Source organism: Talpa europaea (genome assembly GCF_964194135.1).
Source record: "Talpa europaea genome assembly, chromosome: 12".
Lineage (NCBI taxonomy): Eukaryota > Metazoa > Chordata > Mammalia > Eulipotyphla > Talpidae > Talpa > Talpa europaea.
Window position 1 is genome coordinate 85,729,433 of NC_140079.1, and position 23,455 is coordinate 85,752,887.

General features: G+C 49.7%; 2 protein-coding genes across 2 annotated transcripts in view; both read left to right on the plus strand.

Annotated features, from left to right (window-relative positions):
• The window catches only part of BCL7C (BAF chromatin remodeling complex subunit BCL7C), a gene marked incomplete at its 3' end in the record, with an annotated part of 29,433 nt that extends 29,123 nt beyond the window's left edge, over positions 1–310 (plus strand). Inside the window, exon 6 of the mRNA XM_084249360.1 lies at positions 116–310. Coding sequence (XP_084105486.1) covers positions 116–310 — 195 coding nt within the window. The remainder of the gene's footprint in view (positions 1–115) is intronic.
• A 5,970-nt stretch (positions 311–6,280) lies between these two features.
• ZNF629 (zinc finger protein 629) overlaps positions 6,281–23,455 on the plus strand; it is a gene marked incomplete at both ends in the record, with an annotated part of 31,735 nt that continues 14,560 nt past the window's right edge. The window contains 2 exons of the mRNA XM_084250194.1: positions 6,281–6,311; positions 12,729–13,043. Coding sequence (XP_084106320.1) covers positions 6,281–6,311; positions 12,729–13,043 — 346 coding nt within the window. The remainder of the gene's footprint in view (positions 6,312–12,728; positions 13,044–23,455) is intronic.

Here is a 23,455-nt window from a genome sequence, read left to right on the forward strand (position 1 = left end):
GGTCCTGTGCAACGACTTGGCCACCAAGTGGTGCTATTTTTAGGATTCCCCAGGCATGGTCTTGGGTAAGGTGAGGAGATGAGAAAACACTACCCAGAATCTTTTCTCCCTGCAGGATTCAGGAGTGAGAATGACAAGGAGAGCCCTCCACGACAAAGGCCTGAAGACAGAGCCCCTCAGGAGGCTCCTTCCCAGGAGGGGCCTCCGGACAAATTCCCGACCCACGATGCTCCCAGATACCAGAGCACCCGGGGGAGGGAGCAAGACCCCAAGGGCACCCAGAACGATCCCCCAGGGGAAGGGGAGGTGAGCTGGCTCCCCAGGCAAGGTGGGGCCCTTAGGTCCCCCTTGGCCACACCACGATCCAGATTCACACCTGAGCCCGAAGGGTGGAACGGGCTTCCTGGCTCACCTACCTGGGAACTTCGAGGGCAAGCCTGCACTGTACTGAAGACCACGGCACCCATCCTGCCAACTCCCGCACAGCCAACAGGCCCACTGGCACCCTAAATGTGGGACAGGCTTCAGACACAACTCGGCCCACTTCCAGCGCCTGAGGACGCTTCAATGCCAGAGGCCCTCCTGGAGTGAGGAGTGGGCAATGTGCCCACCTCTTCCGGCACCAGGCACCAGCCTTGCTCTCCTGCCAGCGGCCCCAGGCGTGCCTACCTCCTGCGCCTTCTATCCCAGAGCCTGGCCCTCCAGGGCATCCACCTGGCTTCCCACCTCCAGCCTCCCATGGCACCAGGATGCGCCTGAAGGGCCGCTGGGCGCCAAAGCACCACCCTACCTTCCCCCTCACCCTCCACTTCCTCCTCACCCTGGGGTTACCCCAGCGCCATTGGCTATAAGGGCTTACTTGAGCTGGGTGCCCAACTTGCCAGTCCCCTGGGAACCCACATGAATAACAGGCCTTCCAGCCAAGAGCCCTGTCGGAGTGGGGAGGGCAGCTTGAGCAGTGGGGAGGCCCAGGAGCTTCTGGTGCAGCCCTGAGCTGGCTCCCACAGTCCTGGAAAATCCCCACCAGGAGGAGGCCAAAGGCCAACCTACCCTTTGAAGCGATCCAAGGGCTCTCACAAAGCTCTTGGCTTCCACTGCTCTTGGTGGTCATACTAGGAAGAAATAGTCTTCCATTTACCGGGGGCTCACTCTGTGCCAGGCATTGTGATTTATGAAAATTATCTCATTTAGTCCTCACAACATCCCTATGACATTGATGCTCTCATTATCAACGTTTTTACAGATGGAGAAACTAAGTCTCAGAGAGGTGAAGGGACCTGCCCAAAGTCACACAGCTGGTCTTTGTGGCAGAACCAGCATTCAGGCCCACATCTCCCTGCTTGACTCCCCAACCCGCCCTACTGCACCGCTTCTCCCACGGCACACAAGTCAGGGTGCACCCAGGACAGGCATCCTTTGTGGAGTGGCCACTTTCCTCAGTCATGATTATATAAAACAGTTTTTATACTAAAGTGAGCGGATTCTCCCTGAATGAAAATTAATATTTGCACCAGTGAATGAGATGAAACTTGACTCAGAAATTTCATGCTAAGGCCAATCCTTCAGGCTCAGCCCATGGACTCCTGAAGTGACTTCACTGGGTTGCTTGGGAAGTTCATCCAGTTCCTCTGGAATCAGGTCTCCTAATTCAACAAGAGTAACTGCACGATATGTAATCATGGGCTGAAAATGACAATTTAAGGATTTGTTTCCAAAACTTATAATTTCTTGGAACATCATTCATAGAATATTCATAGAACATCATTCATAGACCGATTAGTAGTGTATTTGTGAAAGTGATTCACTGTCACCGCAGTGAATCACTCCTCTGCACTCCCATCCCAAGTTCCAGAATGTCTGCCTTAACCTTAGGTCCCCTGTGTCAGCATTTCCTTCTCCCGCTTTCTACTTTATGCTACTTGATTCCTTCAACCCAGGATGGCTCCTGTTTGATTGTTAAGCAATACGTCTCTCAGGAGACTTTCCCCATTTTCCCAATTTCTTGACTGATTATTCTTGAGATTCAGAAAAACGAATGCCCCAAAAGTGTCAGGGAAGGACTTCCTATATAGATTTAGTTTTCTGGGCTGAGCAGGACCAGCCAGGCAAGTAGACTGCAGAAATGGCTGCTTAGCACATCATCCAGCCCAGCCACTGAAGGTTCATGAGCCAGGAGGACCAGGTATGGATCCAAGCTCTGCCAGTTCCTGGCTGTGAGACCTTAGACAAGTCACTTTACCTCTCTGAGCTTCAATTTAATGGGTAGAATGAGGCCTGACAAGTAACATACTTGCTTTGTGAGGCAGTATTATAGAGGGTTAAAAGTATGACTTTTGGGTCAGATGAAGGTTCAGATCCATTACTTACTACCTCTTTGATTTGGGGCAAGTTCTAACTCCTTTGAGCCCCATTATCTCTTCTATAAAATGGAAAAGCTGAGCCCATTTCATAGGATGTTGTGAGTTTAAGTGAGCTCACATATGAAAATACTTCCTACAGAGCGTGGCAGTTGTAAATGCTTGATAAATGCGGACCAGTGTTGTTATCTGCTGTATCTACCTCCCAGGGCATTTGAGAGGATGAGAGGGAGACTGTGTTGTGGAAGCGCTTTCTGCAGCCGGGAAATGGCATCCACACACCTCTCTTTTCATCAGAGAGGGGATGGTCAGATAGTAGTGGTATCTCTGCGCAAGTCGCCTGAGGCTTCGTCCTTAGATTCACAGAGCAGAGCTGTGTTGAGATGTCTCCCAGGTTTCCTGGAAAACAGGGTTTATTTGCAATCAAGCAGGCAAATCCAGCATCCTCTGACTTGGGGGCACACTTGGGGTGCAGGAAGAAAGTCAGTTTTCAGGAGGAAGCTCTGGAGAAAGGACAGTGTTCAATGGAACCTGCACACCGTATGCTTTTTAAATAGGGGCCGGGACAGGGAAGGAGACATGTAATAGAAGGTGGAGGCGGCTCTTTGACGCTTGTCTCAAGTTCTGTTGTTGGCTGATTTTAGGAAACTTCTTAGCAGGAACCAGTGCTTCCTGCTCCTGCTGTGCTCGTACATTCTCTGCTCATTCATTCCTGGTCCTGTAGACCAAACAAGGATCAAAGGGCTTTCCCAAGATGAGCTCATGTCATCCTGCCAGCAGCCACATAACTACAGCACGACTGTTCTGCAGATGAGGGCTTGCGGCCTGGGAAAGTCAAGTCTGCCGCCCAAGGTCACACAGACATGATGTGGGGTCAGGATTCAAAGCCCTTAACCTCCACCAGGCTGCCTCAATTAGCCAAGTGCTGGATTGCTGAGCTTGAACAGGACAATGAAAACACAAATGGATGGGTTTTAGCAGCCAAGTGGCCTGTTACTGCTGCTTTTCTGGACACTGTTTCTTTGCTTCCAGGGATATTTTTCCCTCTAACCCTCAAGTCTGCATCCTGCAGCCCCTCCCCTTTCACACAGGCCTGTGAGCGAGTTTTCCTGTGCCCACAGCCTTGGTGACCGGTTCTCGTTCTCACCCAGACGCTGCTCTGAGCACCAGCACCAGCCAACTGACATGCCCCTCTCCGAGGGCCCAGTCTCCCCACTGAATTCCTTGTCTCTCCCTTAACATGCCTGTCCTTCTAGGGCGCTCCCCCTCTCCCCCCAGCCTCTGAGTTTCAAATACTGGGACAGCAGCAGGGACTCCACGCAGCCTTCATAGACTTCACTCTTAAACCTGTCCTTGGGGCAAGACAGACTGCGCTTGTGTTCTCTGAGAGCTGCCAGCAGCTTGGAGAGCAGAAGTCACCCCAAATCAGCTGCCTGCGAAGTGTTCAGCAGCGTGCTGGCCGAGCTCGGCCAGAGGGACCTTTGAGCCAGAAGCGTGCAGGGTGGCGCAGAGGAGGCGGCCACGAAGCCACCTTCCCCGAACTCGAGCTGACAAACCGTATCGCGGAGGAAGAGCTCATGCTGTGAAAGGACGAACTAGGTCTTGGGTTGGGCCATTCTGAGACAGTGACTCCGACGGACACAGTGAGTGTATCCCGAAGGCCTGCACGGAGGCGGCAGCAGGCGCGCGAGGCCCGGCGGCGGGAAAGAGCGCGGGGCGGCGGGAAGCAGCAGGCGGCCTGTGCTGGCGGAGCCCACGGAGCCCGGGGTGCTGGGGGCGCGCTCGAGGCTGGCCCGGGTGGTGGCGGCTGCCTGTGTCCTGGGCAGGAGCCTGAATTTTCCTTTCTGTTTGCTGAATGAGTTCCAAGCTAGAGAAGAGCTGCGAGACCAGCCCACAGGACACGGGTCTGTCCTTTACCCCAAATCCACTTGTTGAAATGACTCGCATTCCCTCTGCGGTGTGTGCTCCCCGCGCTCACGCTGCCCTCGCTGGAAACGAGTCACACGCATTATGTGGCTCCCCCCACAGACTCGGGGTGTGTGTTTCCCGCCTCGAGCCGCTGTCCACACCCCGGGAGCCACCCGCCCAGGCCTGCTCCGTTGTCTCGGCATCTGCTTTCCGTCGTGGTTCCCTCCAGTCCAGGAGCCAGCGGAGAAGTGGTGTCGCATTATTGTCCCGTCCTTGTGGTCTCCGCTCCTCTGGCCTCCTGAGCCTCTCTTTGTCGTCTACCGCACGGAAGCGGTGGGAGAATGCGGGCTTCCCTTTAATAGAATGTTCCTCATTTGGTTCGTCTGCTGTTTCTTTTTTTTTTTTTTTTAAGATTTATTTATTTATACAAGCACTGGGCACAGTCAGAAGCGCGGGAGGGGGAGAGAATTCACCAGAGCCAGAGCGGGGAGCAGAGCAGGCAGAAGGACCGAAGGACACTGCTGAGGGGAGCAGCGGGCGGCAGGAGATGGTCCACGCGCCATGTGGGACCCTCCTCCGTGGCCGGGGAGCAGCCGGGGATCGAACCGGCGTCGCAGAGGCCGCGGGCAGCTTCGCAGCCCAGCGCTCAACCGCTGCGCCACCGCCACCGGGGAGGCCCTGCTGTTTCTTCGTTACTAAATACGGGTCACGTGTTCCTGGCTGGAAGACGGAACAGCGATATCCTGTCCTCAGTGTGACGAGAGGCCCACGAGGTCTGTCTGCTCCTGATTTAATTTTGTCTGGCTTCCCCCATCTGCTCTTACTGTTTCCCAGACCTCCCCGATAAACAGTCAGGGAAATACATCGCTGTCGGGCACGTATCCTATCCAGAGAGTATGAAATATGAGATTTAATGTCTACTTGTGACTTGACTGCATTGAATCGAGCTTTACCATGAGGTTAGCTTCGACCTCAGCACTCCCTCACGGCACACTTTCCTGCCCGTTTATTTATGTACTTGTTAGTAGGGACTCTTGGATTTCTATTATTTTCCAATACTTTTGTTGTTTATTTTGGGGCTCAAATTGTCCCACATTCGGTCAGTGGGAGTCCCTTGAAACTAGAAGCCTGGATTTTACCCCAACTTTAGTGCAGTGGCGTGATTCAGTTTGCATTTAAGCCCACCCCGAGCTCTGAGAATGCACTGAGGGGCATGGATGAGGCAGGAGACCAGGCAGGAGGCTCTTGTGTGGCCCATGTGGCTTAGACTGAGGCGCTGACATATAGGCTAGAGAAACCGGAGGGACGTTTGAGAAGCTTTGGTGGTAGAATCAGCAGAACTTAGCGGGGAGTGTCTGTGTGAGTGGTCAGAGAGGGAGAAGTCAGGAGTGACTGGGGTGGTGGGGCAGATACAAAGGTTTGCTGATGCGGGGGACAAGCAGAGGAAGGGGGCTGGGTGGGATGGGCATCTCAGAGAGCTGTGTTTGTGATGTCTCTGACATCCAAGTGAAGCTGTTGAGTAGAAACCTTGGATAAAATTGGATGTCTTTGTCGGGAACTGACAAGAGAAGTCCAGACTAGAAGGATATACAGGAGTTGCCACACGTAGATGACTTTTGGACCCATGATCCTGGATGAATTGCTGTCAGGACACAATATATAATGAGGAGAGATGGGGTCCAGGCTGAGAATCCTGAGCAAGTCCCCTTCTAGGGGTGTGACCAGAGATGACAATGGAGAGCTCAGTGGGGAGCTGCTCACATGGAGCCTGGACTGTCAGGCCCGATGCCAAGGGCTCGGGGAACGTGGACGGGTTTGAGGAAGGGACTGAGTGACAGAGCTTGACTCGAGTTTGAGAAAGGTTATTCTGACAGCCGAGTAAAGATGGTTCGAAGGGTCAAGTTGGTACTAATTCTGTGATTCTGAAGTAAATCTACTTGCTTCTGGCCACTGGGAATTGTCACCAGGGCTCTCTGTGCCTGGAATGCCCTCTCCTCGTTCACCTGGGCACAAACATGGTCAAAACACCCGCACGTCTCAGCCCAGGTAATGCAGGTGTGAGTTCCCTGAGGTTTGGGAATCTTGATCCTCTGCCCTGGGTGCTTTGTGTTGGGTGTGGTCTCTGTCACCCAGGCAATGACCCTTCCAAATCTGTAGGTCGTCCTTTCCTTGCCCTGTGTTGGGAAGACAGGTTTAGTCTGGAGGAAGGTCCGAGGCCGGCAATCTGCCTCGAGGCGGCACAGCCTTGTGGAGACGATAACCCGAGGCGGACACGTTAAAAGACCAGGCAAAGAGCAGATGCTCTGGAAGCCCAAGAGAAAGAATTTCTCCAACTAGAGAAATGAGGAAAATACATTATTTGGGGCCTCCCCGGTGGTGCAGCGGTTGAACGCTGGGCTGGGAAGCTGCCTGCAGCCTCTGCAGCACCGGTTCGATCCCCGGCTGCTCCCCGGCCACCGGAGGAGGGTCCCACATGGCGCGCAGACCTCTCCTGCCGCCCGCTGCTCCCCTCAGCAGTGTACTTCGGTCCTTCTGCCTGCTCTGCTCCCCGCTCTGGCTCAGTGAATTCTCTCACCCTCCCACGCTTCTGACTGTACCCAGTGCTTGTACAAATAAATAAAATAAATCTTTAAAAAAAATACATTGTTTGAACCAGGCCTTCAGGGGTAGACAGGACTATTTTCCATTTCATGAGAGAAACATCTTCCTCAGATTTTATAAACATCAACATGATCATTATTGCTGGCATAACACCCCACCAGGCGCATCCTTGTTAGCCCTCTTGTTGTTAGGGTCATTCATTCCAGGCCTCGTGACACCCCCTAGATGCAACTCAGGAATCAGTGCGGAGCGTCCGCTCCTTCCACTCAGCTGACATCCACCGAGTCCCAGCACCTCCCAGGCCCTGAGCATACGGCGAGGACTTGGTTCCTCCTGCAAACTTCAAGTCTCATAAAAGGGAGCGGCAAGTGGCGAGAATTTCCCGTAGAGCAACATGCAGAGTGCCACAGCAGAGGCGCGGCAGGCCCGGATGTGGTGATCGGGAGGAAAGAGCCAGAGGCAGCTGGAGCCTTGGTAGATGCGGCCACCAGGCAGAGACTGGGCCGTGCGACGCGGGAGAACTGAGCAGGACGTCAGGGGACCAAGGTCATGGGCGGGAAGGCACATGCTCCTGCTCTCTGGCTTCCGGATGTTGGTTCCGTTTGCAATTTCAAAATTTCCTTTCTCCCATTTTGGGGGAGCTGTTTTGTACTCTTTTCCAAAATCCCAGCTTGCATGCTTAATTCATTGGTTTTATTTTTCTCCTTTTGACACTTCACCTCTGCAGATAGCTTTGACTGTATTTTTTTTTTTGCTATTTCCTAAATTGTTTGGCTTTTATTCTTGATTTATTTCTTGTCTTGAGAGTCATTTAAGATGCTATTTATGTTTTTCAATTTCTGAGTGGTGTGTTTTATATTATTGTTAATTGTATTGCATTTTGGTCAGAGACTGGCTTGTAGAATTTCTACTTTTCAAAAATTTACCAAACTATTCTCTGTACCTTGGAATCGATTGAATTTTGTCACTGTCTATGAAACTTGAAAAGAAAGCATACTATTTGTTTTCAGGGTAAAAAAAAATATATGTTCATATCCTCAATGTCCTTATTTATTTTTTGATTACTTGTTAAGAAAATGTGTTAGAATGTTTAATAAAACTGTTTCTCATGTTTCTCCTTCTCTTACTAATTATTTTACTTCATGAATCTTTGCTGTTATTTAACACCTTCACTGTTAGCTACACCTTTTAGAGGGTGAGGGTCAGAGCTCAGACTGAGGATCCAGACTGCCCAAATTCAAGTCCCAGCTCCACATTTATTAGCTTAGATTCCTGATCATAAATTGGATATAATACTGTCTCCCTTGTATAAAGGGATAATGAATGTAAAAGCATTTAGGATGCTGGTTTGCACATGGGAAATGCTTGAAAAAAAATCTAGCGTTGGTCATTTTCTGTTGCCTGGCTGAACATTACTGGCATGTGAGACCTCTGCTGAAGAGGGAAAAAAGGTCTTTGAAGATATCTTTCTTTTTCTCCATCGAGTGCACATTTGTATACAGAATGCTCCCTGCAGAATATAAGAATTCAATGTGAAAAACAAGAAGAAAAAAAACCCTGACAGTTTTTCATGCAGAACACACAGTGACACATACATTTCCCATGGTGGAGTCACTGGGTCAGCACATGCAGCAGCCTGTGTTAGTGGCACACCCCACTTGGCAGGGGGGCAGGCAGGTAGAATGGGAGGGAGAGGGGGAGGTCCAAGCTTTCCTAGATGTCATATCAAATGCTGTGCCACCTCCCAGCCCCTGCAGATCTGCAGATTCCTTGTATCAGTGCCACGAGCCTGGAAGCTGTGCGTTTCCTGACAGTGGCTTACACCTGCAGCCTTCAGAGGTCTGGCCTCGGACATTAGAGCCACTTTACCCACAGGAACATTTATGTCCCCACCCCTCCTTCCACTAGGGGGGCTTAGAGCTCATGATTGGGGTCTAAATCCCAAAGCCCAGCTCCATTCTTCAAAGCAGCACAAATCTTAAGGTGTTATTTACACTCCAAGTTGCTCTCACACTTTGCACATTTGCACATACCTACTTTGCTCTCTTACTAATTTTTCCTGGGAGCACATCTTTAATAAGTCATGTGCACTTTAGTCTGGGCCCAGGGTAAGCTTCTGAGAGAATCCCACCTATGGCAAACTGCTTTGCGTCCTCCTGCAGGAAGAATTCCAATATAGAGAGTGTGATAGTAGGGACTATTTTGACTGCAAGGGGCAAAAATCCAAAAGGCACTAACTTAGGTAAGAAAGAGGGGATAGAAGGGTACAAGAAAGAGTATACCTGGCTACAGAGGCATCTGGAATCAGGACCTTAAACAGAAGCTGGGCATTTTCTCCCCAACTTTCTTTATGCTTTACTCATGTCTGCCTTGTTCCCGAGAGTAGTATTTCAAATTGCTGGAAACAAAGCAGCAAAAACTATCTCTACCTCACTTTACTCAGCTCAATCCTGCTTTACCCAGGTTAGGACCAATAGCCATTACTGGAGCTAAGGATTAAGATAGCACAATTGGAGCAATTACTGATTATTCCCCATAAATCTCTTCTATTCCCAGTGAAGAAGGGGTTGTAACCAGAATGAAGAGGGGTTGCTGGGCCAAAGGAAAAAAAAAGCCTAGATGGTTCTTTTGGTGAATAGTGAACTCAAAAAGGTATGACTTATGTGCACACCCATATTCACAGCAGCACTATTTACAACAGCCAAAGGTGGAAACAACCAAGATATTCAGCAGATAAAGAAACAGAATGTGCTACATACAATGGTATGTTATTCAGCCTTAAAAGGAGATGAAATTGTATACAGTTAATAGTAATGTATTGTATCAGGTAAATGCAAATCAAAACTACAATGACATACCATGTTATACCAGTGAGAATGGCACATATTAAAAAAACTAGCAACAACAAATGTTGGCGAGGACGTGGAGAAAAAGGAACTCTCCTGCACTGCTGGTGGGAGTGCAAACTGGCCCACCCACTATGGAGAGCTGTGTGGAGATTCCTCAACCTACTAAAGATAGAGCCTCCATATGATCCAGCAATTCCACTCCTAGGTATTTACCCAAAGGACACAGAAACATTAATTCCAAAGGGCACCTGCTCCCCTATGGCTATCTATAGCAGCACTATTTACAATAGCTAAGCTTTGGAAACAACCCAAATGCCCAAAAATAGATGACTGGATCAAGAAGATGTGGTACCTAAACACAATGGAATATTATTCAGCAATCAAAAAAGATAAACACATGCAATTTGCAGCAACATGGATGACTCTGGAAGGGATCATGCTCAGCGAAATAAGCCAGAAAGAAAAAGAAAAATACCGGATGGTCTCACTCATAGCAAGAATCTAGAAAACCTAAATAAGGGACCAGGAAAAAGAATATAAGAAAGAAAAAATCAACAAACAACTATGAACCAGAGATACACTATGGGGGGGGGCGGGGAAAGGAGAGATTGGGGTCAAAATAAGGGGGTTGCAATTGTATGGGGAATATAAAAATAAAAAATATAAATATAATTAAATTTGCTTTAAGGGAGGATGAGATAGGGAGTTAGCTTATATCTCACTAATGACATACGTTGTTAGGATGTTAAGCTTATGTTACATATTTTTTTTTCTTTTGGGGAATGCTGTATGACAAATTCCACAATAAATACTATCAGATTGTGAACTTTTTAAAAAAAATATTGTATATTTGAAAGTTGCTAAGACAATAGAGCTGAAAGTTCTCATCACATTAATATCTTAAAACTACTAAAAGAAAAAAAACAGGCAAAAACACCTTTCAAAAATGAAGATGAGAGGCAAAAACTGATAGAAATGCAAAGAGGAAGAGATGACTCTACTATTAGAGTTGGAAAGTTCAATATTCCTCTATTAGTAATGGATAGATCCAGCAGGCAGAAAATTGGTAAGGACATAGTTTAATTTTTACAACAGTAGAGCAAAATTAGAAGACAATAACAGAAGCAAATATTCATATATTTGAAGGGAGAAATAGTTCAACAATAATATTTTTATTCCTTTTCTGAATCATGCTGTTGGTGTCAAGTTTAAGAATTCTGTGTCTATCCCTAGATCCTTGAAGATTTTCTCCTATCCTTTGTAAAAAAAAGTTATATAGTTTCACATTTACTTCTTTTTTTTTAAGATTTATTTTTATTTATTTATACAAGCACTGGGTACAGTCAGAAGCGCGGGAGGGTGAGAGAATTCACCAGAGCCAGAGCGGGGAGCAGAGCAGGCAGGAGGACCGAAGTACACTGCTGAGGGGAGCAGCGGGCGGTAGGAGAGGTCTGCGCACCATGTGGGACCCTCCTCTGGTGGCCGGGGAGCAGCCGGGATCGAACCGGCGCTGCAGGGGGCTGCGGGCAGCTTCACAACCCAGCGCTCAACCGCTGCGCCACCGGGGAGGCCCAGTTTCACATTTACTTCTAATATTTATTTTGAGTTCATTTTTATAAAGGGTCCGATTGCTTCAGCACTATTTGCTGAAAAAGCACCATAGAATTGCTTTAGCATCTTTGTAAAAATTCAGTATGTAGAACTATATACTAGAAGTAATAAATGAATTTAGTTCTGTCAAGGATACAAGGTGAATCTATAAAGATCAATTATATCAGTTCTAGTAACTATTTTATAGACTCCTTACAAATAATATCACAGGCCCCCCGGGTGTCGCAGGGGTTAAAGACACAGCGCTAGCAAGCTATCACCAGCCACTGCAGCTCGATTTCGATCCCTGGCCAAGTCGCTGACCCACATGGCGCAGCAGACCCCTCCTGTCTCACCCGCTGCTCCCCTCAGCAGAGTATTTCGGCAGATCTGCCTGTTCTGCTCCCCACTCTGTCTCTGTGAATCCTCTCACCACCACATACCTCGATACCCCCCATCTCTGACCTACACCCCAGTTCTTGTGTGCATAAATAAATAAAATAGATCTTTAAAATAAAATATATATATAAGTCAGAGATAAAACTGAACCCCCCCCCCAAAAAAAAATCCTAGAAATCTGACTGAAATTTTGAGGCTACGGGAGGGGGCAGGTGGGGGTGAAGGTGAATGGACGACGGCGGAGGAATGTGGGTGCTTTGGAGGTGGGTGTGCACGGCCAATAAATCTAAAGAGGCATGAACCTACACCCACAGGCCGGCAGGTGTGCCAAGGGCGCCACCTCCGTAGGCGCGCGCACGTGCTAGACGGAGCCCCTCCTGTCAGAATCCTGCAAAGGCTTCCAGCGCAGACTGAAAAGCCAGGCACACAAGCTCTGCGCGGCACCCCCCACCCCACCCCACCCCCAAATCATTCCCTACTACTCCCCACCCTAAGGCGTCAGCCCCACTCTGTCGCTGTTCTCGGCGACGCCAGCCAGCCGCCCCCTCCCGGGGAACGCGCCCCCAGAGCCCGCGGCGCAGCCACCTTCCCCCTCGGCTCTTCGGCCTCGCGCCGCCCCGGCCGCCCGGTTCCCGGCGCGAGCATCCGGGCTGCGCTCGCCCCGTTCGTCCCCAGGACCCGCCGCTCTACAGGGCTGCCCAGCGCGCGTCCTCCCGGGACGGCCGGGTCCCCCCGAGCCCACCGGCCACCTCGCAGAGGCTCCCCCGCCCCGGGCACCTGCGCCCTCGCGCGACGGCTGCCGAGGGCGCCCGCTGGCACCGCAGGGGGGACCCGGTTCCCGGACTCCGTCCCCTCCCGCGCCCCGGAGCGCAGCGACTCAGCGTGGGAAACACCGAACCTTCCCTTTTCCCAACACCTGCCCCCAGCAGCCCTGGACAGGCCCGCGGCTGAGGACGGCCCTGGCGCGCGTCCCGGCGGCGACGGCACCTGACGCCTCCAGCCGCCCCGCTGGCTCCTCCTGCAGGGCTGGAGCCTCTCGCGGGGCTGAGGCGCCGCAGGAGCGCGGTCCGCGGGGTCCCCGCGCCCCGGGACTGGCTCGGGGCCACCGAGACGCGCCCCAACGGGCTCGCTGCGCCCACCGCAGCGGACCGCCCCCCGCTCGGTGTCTGGGAGGATCTGCGGGCGCCTTCGCCAGCGAACGACATCAGGGGTCCAGACACCCGAGCCCCGGCCGGAGAAGACGCCCTGACGCCGCGCCGGGAGAGCGGCCCCTGCCCCGGGGAACCTGCGCCCACAGCCCCCCCGGGCGAGTCATTCAGGCTGCGGGGCGAGCCCGGAGGTCTGGACCCAGTTCCAGCAAATGTGGAGAAACCTCGACTCGGGGCCAGCACTTCCTCTAAGGCACTGTTGAAAGAGGATTGAGCCCCGTCCTCCCTCAGATGGCCCACTCTGACACTCCCTCATCTTCGTGGAAACCCTGGGTTTCTGGTCTTTGACTTCAAGTGTAAATGATAAGGGGAGCCCCGAAATCACCCGGACTCTGGCACCCCCTTGCTGTGCGGCCTAAGGCAAGTCACAGCCTATTTCTAGTCTTCCTTCTTCCTCTCATAGTGAAGGGATTGGCGTCGATGTCCCCCAGCGTCCCTTCTAAGCACGAGACAGTCGGGATAACTTGTGTGAAGCCTCAAAATAAATGTATGACACGTACAAATTGTAAGCAGCCCACATTGCTATTTTCTCATCCTCTTTTGCTTTCTGTTCCCAGAAGTTCCAGGATGGGGGAGACCCTTTTGGAAGGGCACCTAAAAATAAAATAAGGACTGCCAACAGACACCTGAAAAAGCTGAACACCTCCTACCCAGGAGATGGTGCCAGAGAGGAGAGTGGAACAATCCTCCATTTTTAGCTAGCTCCTTTTACAGAAAACTCAGAGAGCAGCTAAGTCAGGCTGCTGACATTAGAGGAAGAAGCCAGTTTTTCTGAGCTGACTCTATGATCAGTCCCTTTTCACAGTGTTAGCAAACAGAAGACATACATAGGCAAAAATTCATCCACAGAAATAAAAGCAGACAATTTAATTTGTAGCACTTCCCACTTTCTTTACATAGGATCTCTATCCTGCCTACATTTGGGGTGACAAAGCAAAAACAGAGCAATAAAAAAGTACAAGTTATTTTCCCTCTTCTACTGTTCCTGTCACCCTTTTTTAAAGATTTATTTATGAATAAAAGAGCTGGGGTTTAGGCCAGAGGTGGGGTGTGAGAGGATTCACCAGAGTGGGGAGCAGAACAGGCAGATTGACTGAAATACACTGCTGAGGGGAGCAGAGGGTGAGACAGGAGAGGTCTGCTGCGCCATGTGGGTAGCTCCCTGGCCGGGGATGTGTTGCTGTGACTGCAGATACCTTTATACTGCTGAGACTTAACCCCTTGCTCTACCAGGGAAGCCCACCCTTTCTGTCACTCTTATCTCCCCCCAGAAGGGCTTCTAGAACCACTTAGAATGTTCCAAACCCATTTTTGTAATGTTCTTCAGTGGTGACCCACCACCCCCTTCCAAAGAAAGATTTTATTATTTTTTTTTTTAAGATTTACTTTTTTTATTTATATAAGAACCGGGGTATAGGCCAGATGCCCAGGAGGGTAAGAGGATTCACCAGAGACAGAGAGAGGAACAGAACAGGCAGCCTAATGAAATACACTGCTGAGGGGAGCAGCAGGCGAGACAGGAGAGGTCTGCTCCCATGTGGGTTACTCTGAGGCTAGTGGGGATCAAACCAGCACTGAAGAGGCTAACGACAGCTTCACAGGGCTGCGCTCAAGAGCCTGCGCCACTAGAGAGGCCCCAAAGAAAAATTTTAAAGCCAAAATCAACATGTGCCATTTATACGAAATGTCCAGAAATGTCCAGACTGCGCGCGCGCGCGCGTGTGTATGTGTGTGTGTGTGTGTGTGTGTGTGTACATACATACCCCTATACATTTCCTAGGGCAAAATGAGAAAGAACATAAAGGGAATCAACTTTAGTCTTCTGTGATGTTTTTTCCATGCTGGACTAATTCAAGGATGGCAGGCAGTGTGTGAATCACTCTCCTTGAGGTCTAGGTTGTTTTCTTTCTGGAGTTCTTGGAGGCGGCATCACGAAGTCAGTTGTTACACATCAACTTCTTTATGTCTGTACTAACAGTTCACCTTCTTAGCCACGTCTCCCCGGCCTCCCTGTCCAAAACTCCAGCACCTTCCCTGATTGCACACTTCCTAGCCCCCTTCCTCGCTTTATTTTTTATTTTGTTGATTTTGTTCTTATACCTTAATCTCTGTACAGGCAGGGATTATTTTTGTTTCAGTTTTTATCTGTTTTGTTCACAACCATGACTACAGCACTTGATAATATTTGTTCAATGAATGAATGAATGATGACTGAACAGAGAATGAAAAGCATTCATCATTGTATGAAAAGCATCAGTGCACAAACCTACTATGTGCAGGGCACTTTCATAATAAAATCTTAAAGCCCAATGGGTTTGTAGCTAGGAGGCAAGGAAGATTTTTTTTTTTCATTTGGCCCCATATCAAAAATCTCTGGAGTACAAGGAGACAAAAGTCTAGAATGACATTTGGGCAGTGAGGGAGGGACTACAGCAATGGGCCCCGAACTCAAATACTCAGTGTCTTCGGCCCATTCTGCATCAGCACAGGAGAGGATGCACGCCAGACATCTTTCTGCTGAAGATTGGCTTCTGGCCCTCAGATCCATTTAACTTTTGTAAAATGACATATTTTACATCTTCACTTGCCCCTTGCGCAAAATAGGATAATACCTTCCTATTTGTAAGGGAGTCAGTGAGATCATACATGAAACTGCCAGTTCCCAGCACCATTAGGTGTTCAGGTAATTATCGCTTCCCTTGTCCTTCCTTTGGGAAGCCGCCTCTCCCTCCTGTGAAAACACACTTATTACTCAGAGTTTGAAGCTACATTGCCAGCTTGACTTTTAAAAATCAGAATCTTGGACTTTTTAAAGAGTTCATCGGCTCTGAAGAGATAGATGTATTTTATTCCTTTAGGAAGTTAAAGGAGGCTGTGATAGAAAATTCCTGAAAAGGAGTAGGGGGTTGGCACTTGCTTGAGGTCTACTGTGGGCCGTATCACCAGGAAATCCAGTAAGCTGATGGCTGAGTCTCTGGGTGGTACCAAATGTTCCTGTTCGGCCTCAGATTTTTCCTATTTTTTTTTAAATTTAAAATAGACACAAAATTTACCATCTTAGCCATTTTTAGTGTGCAGTTCCATGAAATGTTTGGAAGGAGCAGAGGGCTAAATGCAGGGGTCCTGGAATCAGCCCACATGTACTTGAACTCTTGGCTCTGCCTGTTAGTCAGGCACTGGAGCCTCAGCCTTCTCATCTGCAAAGAGGAGACACAGTATTGACTCTATGGTGCTGTGAGTTTGGAAGAAGGCCATAGGCATGAAGCTCTTGGCAGTGCTTGGCTCAGAGTGCCTCAGTATGTGTTAACATCGTTGCTATTCTACACTTGGAATTCAGAATCAGAATCAGGCTGGGTTTCCCTCACAAGGTCACCTAGATACAGCAGGGTCCTGGTTGTAGCTGGGCTGGATCCTAAGCAGAGCTTCCAAGTCAAGGAGTCTGTGACGTTCTCCCGGCTTCCAGGATGGGGTAAGGCCTCTGTGCTCTGTTCTCTGGGGCCGCCTGGCCATGCCTCTGCATCGTGAATGTTTGGAGAGGGGAGGGGAGGGGTGCTCCCAGCACAAAATGGGACTGAAATTTGGTATCTGTTGCTTGTCTGGGGCACTTCCTTACGGTACATGTTCCCTTGGGGGTCACAGATTGTCTGCTGTACGCCAGGCACTGTGCTAGTTGCTAGAGCAGTGCAAAGATAGCTAAAACTTGGGCCCCACCCCTCAAAATCTTACAATCTACTACAGGGCTAAAACACCTGTGATCCTGCCATTTATCCAGTTAAGTATTTACCTACCATATGCAAGGTTGTTAAGACACTGATTCAGGCACAGCCATAGAAATCCAGAGGAGGGAACGCTGGGTAACCCAGGACCCCACCTTCAGAAATGCTGGTTAGGTGGATGGAGATCGCTGGATGGCTGGTTATCAGGAAGACTGCACGGAGTGCAACTAGCCGTGGACCTTCCTGAAACAATTTACTCAAGGGAGAAGATGAGGCAAAGGGAGAAGAATATGGTTCTCGCATTTACTTGAGAGGCTGTGGAGTATTCATCTGGCTGTCTGCGAGGGCTCCTGTAGGGCCTCAATGGAAAACTCAAAAGGATGTGGGGTCCAGGGAAGAAAAGGAACTGAGAGGAGGTGGGTGTTTGTTCTGTCCTTACAGTGTCTTAATCTACTTTGCATTTGTGTACTTTTGATGGACCCAGGAATCAAAATCTACTTCTCCGATAGATGAGAAACATTAGTTCAGGCAGGAGAGCAGGAGCCCATCCTCTGGCTCAGGGTTAGACAATACTTGGGGGCAGAAGGGACTGGGGTGAGCTGGGGGGACAGTGCCTTCTAAAGGGGAAGCAACTGAGTTCAAACCAGCTATTGAAAGCAAGAATTTGGGTCAACTATTTCCAGTTCTACTGCTGTGTTGAAAGCAGCTGGAAATCTAGTCTTTTAAAATGAAGCCTCCAAGTTGTACAATAAAAATCTATTCGAATATTAAAAGGAAATTCTGTCCATTTGAAACATATTTTCTAATTGTAACTTCTACTGAGAACTAAGAGGGGTCAGGGTAGAAACACGGCTGAAGCCAAGCAGGCCTGGGGTTTTCCGGCGCTACCGGGCGCTGGCGGAGCTGACAGACGCCTTGAGTCCTGCGGGTTTTCTCCCGTGACGGCCGGACAGTGGACTGGCGAGGCCGCAGGCTACTGCGAGAACACGGGCTCGTGATAATCTGGTTGTCACAATTTGGTGGAAAGATGTTGGCAAGAGACTGAAAATACAGGCTGGACAAAAACAGACGAAGACTGAAAAATGGCAAGAAGCCCAGGAGGGACGAGGAGCGGAGCAAGGGAGGAAAGAGAACTGATGCCCCTTAGGGCTAAGAAGGAGCCGTCCCGCCGGGGCCCCCGGCCCGCCCGTGTGGACACGGAGCCCGCCCCGTGACCGAGTCACCCCCCAGGCGCGAGGACAAACGCGCCTCCCGGGCGGGCGGGGGGCGCCTCGCACGCCCGTTCAGGAAAGCGCCGCCAAGAAAAACGGGGTCATGACACCGACTCCCGCGGGCGGGCGCGGGGCCGGCGGCGGCGGGAAGGGGCGGGCGCTTTCTTACCGGGGCTCCCGCGGGCTCGGTCCCAGGGAGGGAGGCCGGGCGGGGGCCGCGCGGGGTCCCGGCTGCCGCCCTTCCCGCGGGGGGCGCGCCGCGGCCTGAGCAGGCCCAGGGCCAGGCCAGGGCGCCGCTTCCCGGGCGCCCTCGCTCGGCGCCGCCGGCCTCCCCTCCCTGCGCGCAGGCCTCCCTTTCTGCAACTCGGGGCGCAGGCCTGCTTGGGGGGGAACCTCCCGCCCCCACCCGCTGCGCGGCGCCGGGGGAGGCCCCAGCGCAGGCGGCCGGGGCGCGGAGCCCGTGCGCGCCCGCGGAATCCCGGAGTCCCCGCCGCGGCCGGAAGCGCAGCTCCTCCCGCCCCGAGGCCGCCGCTCTAGGAGCCCGGGGCGCGGCGTCTCAGTGGGAATAACCCCTTCGGCTCCAGGAGGCCAGGTCTCCAGCTGGAGGAGCGGGTTCACGCCTCCCAGGGCCCGGCTGCGGGGCTCCTAGGTCGGGGCTCCTAGCCCACTCGGCCAAGGTGTTGAGCCACCTCGGACTGGTTGCACGTCTCTGAGCCTCCGTTTTCTTATCTGTAAAATAACCTGTCTAACTTTCACGCTTGCTGTCGGGACTCTGAATTAGTACCTGTGAAGCACTTAGAAGAGTGCCTGCCACATAGTAGGTGCTCAATAAACACTAGTTTTCATTATGACTGCTTTTGCTGCTGTCTTTACAAAAATGGACCGCTTTGCGATGGGGAAGTGGCATGGTAGACCCATCGTAAGAGCTGGGATTCGTAGAGGGCCTTCTTTGTGCTGGGTTCCTTGCATGCCTTCTCTCTATGGCCTGAGGCCAGTTCTGTCAAGGGAGTCATTTTATGCATGATGAAACGGCTGGATAACGAGTGTGTCAGAGTCTGATAGGACCTCCATGCTCTCTATTCCAAGGTGCATGCCTTTTCCTCTCCTGCAGGCTATATCTCTAAATTGGGGAAGTTTTTTCTGGGAATTCCAAAGGAAATCCTGGTACAGACACAGATGTCTCTTTGGTGCAGAGCTACAGAGACTGTACAAAACCACCTCACTGCCACAACAGAAAAGTCAATCATGAATGGTTCTGCTGTCCCAGAACTCACACCAATCCTTGCAAAAAGAAAAGGATCTTGTGATCTTAAGAAACCAGTTGCAGACATCCAAGTAGAAGCAGACAATGAGTATATGTTTAAGGATGCTGTTACCTGAAAAAGTGATCACCTTCTAGCCCAAACTTTCGCACAACCTGTGTTAAACTGGAAGGTCAGTCCAACTGGCCATTTCTTCTTGCTTCCACTCCTCAGAGCGCCTCTGGGCAGTTTCCACTAACTCCAGGCATTTAGCACTAAAGGTCCTTAGAGTTTGTGGTGGCCAGAAGAACATCGTCAGACTGTCCTGTCTTCCTAGGAATTTAGCAACTAAACAGTCATGCAGGAGAGCAGCCCAGGAGAGGGTGGGCATGGACAGTTTGAGAGAAAGGATTGAGGGGCAAAGGGGGATGAAGGACCCTAGCTGGGGGCACCTCTGTGCCCTTGGCCAGGCTGCTCCCTCTTCCTGGTTGCACTTTTGAGAGAGAGGTCTTTGTTCAGCCTGTCATTTCTGCTCCCCGATGTGGAGAAGAGAAGGGGTTTTCCCAGGATCACTCTGCAAGTCAGTGGTTCAGTCAGAGCTGTTTATAGTCAGAATAGACTTGGCTTACCCCAAAGGGCACAGAATGAGGCTGCAGCCTGGTCCCCAGGCCATGCACACTTTTTCCAGCAAGGGAAATCCTAGCCTTCCAACAGAGTATATGTTTTCTGGTAAGATTGTTCTTTTTCACTTATTTTTATATTTTGAAAACAAACTCACAAAGTTAAAAAATGCAAATGATATGAAAAGATAAGAGTGAAAAAGCCCTTTCCCCTATTACTACGCCCAAGGCAGGTGCAATATTACTGCTTCTTGTGGCGCTTTCTAGAGACAGTATATGTTTATGCAAGTTTTAGAAAAACACAAAAATGAGAGCATGCTATAAATGCTAGCTTTTGTCCATTTTTTCACAGAATAGCATGTTCTTTGAAAATGCTTAATGTCAGTTTATATATAACTGCTTCATTTATTTTCATAGCTACTGAGTATTCCATTATATGGATGTGCCATCATGTTTAATAACTCCCCTACTGGTGGACACGTGGGTTATTGCCTTTCTTTCACTATAGAAACATCATTTCTGTGACTGTCGCCATGTGCACAGATTGTGGGTATGTACCTCCATGCCCAAATGATCCTCTGGTTGAACGGTGTGGGCATTTTTTTTTTAAAGATTTATTTTTATGCATACAAGCACTGGGGTGTAGGCCAAAATTGTGGGGGGTGGGTGTGTGAGAGGATTCACCAGGGACAGAGTGGGGAGCAGAATAGGCAGATCTACTGGAATACACTGCTGAGGGGAGCAGCAGGCGAGACAGGAGAGGTCTGCTGTGCCATGTGGGTCAGCTCCCTGGCTGGGGATTGAACCATCCTGCAGCGGTTGGTGATAGCCTGATAGCACTGTGTCTTTAACCCTTGCGCCACCAAGGAGGCCCAGGGTGTGAGCATTTTGATTTTGTTCAATGAGGCCAAATTTTCCTTCCTTCAAAGAGCCAGTGCAGATATAGGTCCTTAAAACTGATGTTTAAAAGTGCTTATTTTGGGGTCTCCCCTGGTGGCGCAGGCGGTTGAGCATCGTGCTATGAAGCTGTCCGCAGCCTCTGCAGCATGGGTTCAATTCTGGCCAGCCAGTGAGGATCCCACATGGCGTGGCAGACCTCTCCTGTCTCCCCCGCTGCTCCCCTCAGCAGTGTGTTTCACTTAGTCTGCCTGTTCTGTTCCCCACTCTGTCTCTGCTGAATCCTCTCACCCTTCTGAGCGTCTGACCTGTATCCCGGTTCTTGTATGTATGAATAAATAAATCTTAAAAATAAAATAAAATAAAAGTGCTTATTTCTCCAAATGGTATGCAATCAAATCTTTTATATTTGGTAACCACTTAAATTAAAAATGGTATTTGATGGTTTTATTTGCATTATGAGGCATGTTTTATAATAAACATTGGAGACAGAACAATGAAACCTGACACTGGAGGTGTGAGAATTTAAGAAAGCTTTGTACTGCTTTGAATTAATTCACATCTCCTCATCTGATTTGGACAAGTCAAAGGAGAACTTTTGACAGTGAGGGCCCCATCTACCTGACTCCTTGGAGAAAGAATAAAAAATGGGGCCTCCCTGGTGGCGCAGTGGTTGAGCGCTGGGTTGCCAAGCTGCCCGCAGCCTGGGCAGCGCCAGTTCGATCTGCGCCCGCCGGGCAGGGGAGGGCCCCACATGGCACGCAGACCTCTCCTGCCGCGCTCGCTGCTCCCCTCAGCAGTGTACTTCGGTCCTTCTGCCTATTCTGCTTCCCACTCTGGCTCTGGTGAATTCTCTCACCCTCCCGCGTATAAATAAATAAATAAATAAATAAATAAATAAATAAATAAATAAATAAAATCTTAAAAAAAAAAAGAATAAAAAATGCTGGCAATTAACAAATCAAGTCCCAATTTTCAAAAAAGGGAAAAGATAATAATAGTAATAACAATAACAATAACACAAACGGAAGGCCAGGAAACTTGGTGTCTTCGATTCAATTGGAATTCTAAGTTAGGTCATCAAATGGATGATTTGTAAGATGACATGGTATAGGAAAAAAAGAGGAAGGGCCTTCAGCCCCTTAGGATTATATTCAGCAAAGTTCTTATTAGCAGGATGACCCAGCACCATGAATCTCTACATAAATCTCTGGATTTCTATTTCTTCAGCAGAAAACAGGGGCAGCAATAGTCACGGGCCAGAGTGATGGTGAAAGCAAAAATGACTGGTGTGAAATGTTGGGCATTAAAGATGTTAGTTAAAATGGAAAGGAGCGGGGCCTCCCTGGTGGAGCAAGGGGTTAAGCAACCTATGAAGCTGTCTGCAGCCGCTGCCGCATGAGTTCAATCCCTGGCCAGGGAGGTGACCCACATCGCACAGCAGACCTCTCCTGACTCTCCCGCTGCTCCCCTCAGCAGTGTATTTCAGTCAGTCTGCCTGTTCTGCTCCCCACTCTGTCTCTGGTGAATCCCTTCACCCCCCGCACCTCTAGCCTGTACCCCAGCTCTTGTATGCATAAATAAATCTTACAAAAATAAATAAAATAAATAAATTATAAAATGGAAAGGAGAAGGTCAAATCCAAGTGCCCTGGAGCTGCAGGCCCTGGACCTCTGAGTACAAAGGAAAGAAGCCGGACAGATGAGCTGAGCTAGATAGCTGGAGCCACAGCCTGGCAGCCTCTGTGAAAGGCGGGCCTGGTCCAGGCCTAGAGATAAGATCGCAAGGGTGAAAAACCAGACAAACAACAAAACCTACAAATACTCTTGAGACTTGCAGAGTGAAACAAAATTATCTTCTCACCTGCTGAGTGTTCCTAGGGCCCCCACATTTCATTTTCAGTGAAGAGGCCTGTAGCCTGAGAAGGGGACACTGTATCTCTCTACCATCACACAAATACTTGCTGTGGCAGGCCCCCCAGAGGGCTGTGGGTGGCGCTGCCTTGTGATTTGCCCCCGTGGCTTCAGAAGCATGCCTGACTGAGCCTGCAGCCAAGCTCTGTGTCTCTGGGGCTGTCTGCCATCTGTCTGTGTTGGGCTGGATCCAGAACTAGGACCTGGGGTTGGAGATGATGCTTCTGCATCACAAAATATTATCTTGAGGAGGATTCCAGGAAAATTTGCTCCCAAGTGTCACATGAATCATGTCACTAACTTTTGCTTGGGCCTCCAGAAAGCTTAGCAAAACTGAGCTGTAACCTTAGCTGTAACCTGCTTTTAGAACCGTATAGATAGAATTTTATACCATGTTTGCCATATCAGCCCTGGATTCATATTCTAAGTTTCTCCCTTATTTTTTCCCTTGGCCATTTTATCTTTTTATCTTGCTCATGCTGTCTATTGCAGTGGCTACTCAGTATGACCGCTACTATTTGGTGCCTGTGAGTTTTACAAGATGGCAGGCACCTGTGGTACAGCCTGTGGCTCCATAGAGGCCTCAAGTCCTTTTTGAAACCAAGCCAAGTAGAAATAAATAAACACATAGAGCTGCCAGCCCTCCTCATCTCCCCGCCGGTGCCCACTTAAAGCTGTGTTTTTTTTTTTTTTAATATCTGAAACCATAAATATCAGAGAAACCACTGGGGCTTTGGCGGTGGGTGTGGTGTGGTAACACATTTGAAGAGATGTGGACCCAGAAATAGAAAACATACACAGTGTTATAACCCAACATTACCTCAATAAAAATCATTCAAAGAAAACCAAAAAATACAGAGAAAGGCTGTACATCTTTGACTTCATCATTCTTCTCATGAACCTGTATTTGAAAATAAAGCTACAAAGCAAAACAAGAGCCTCTTG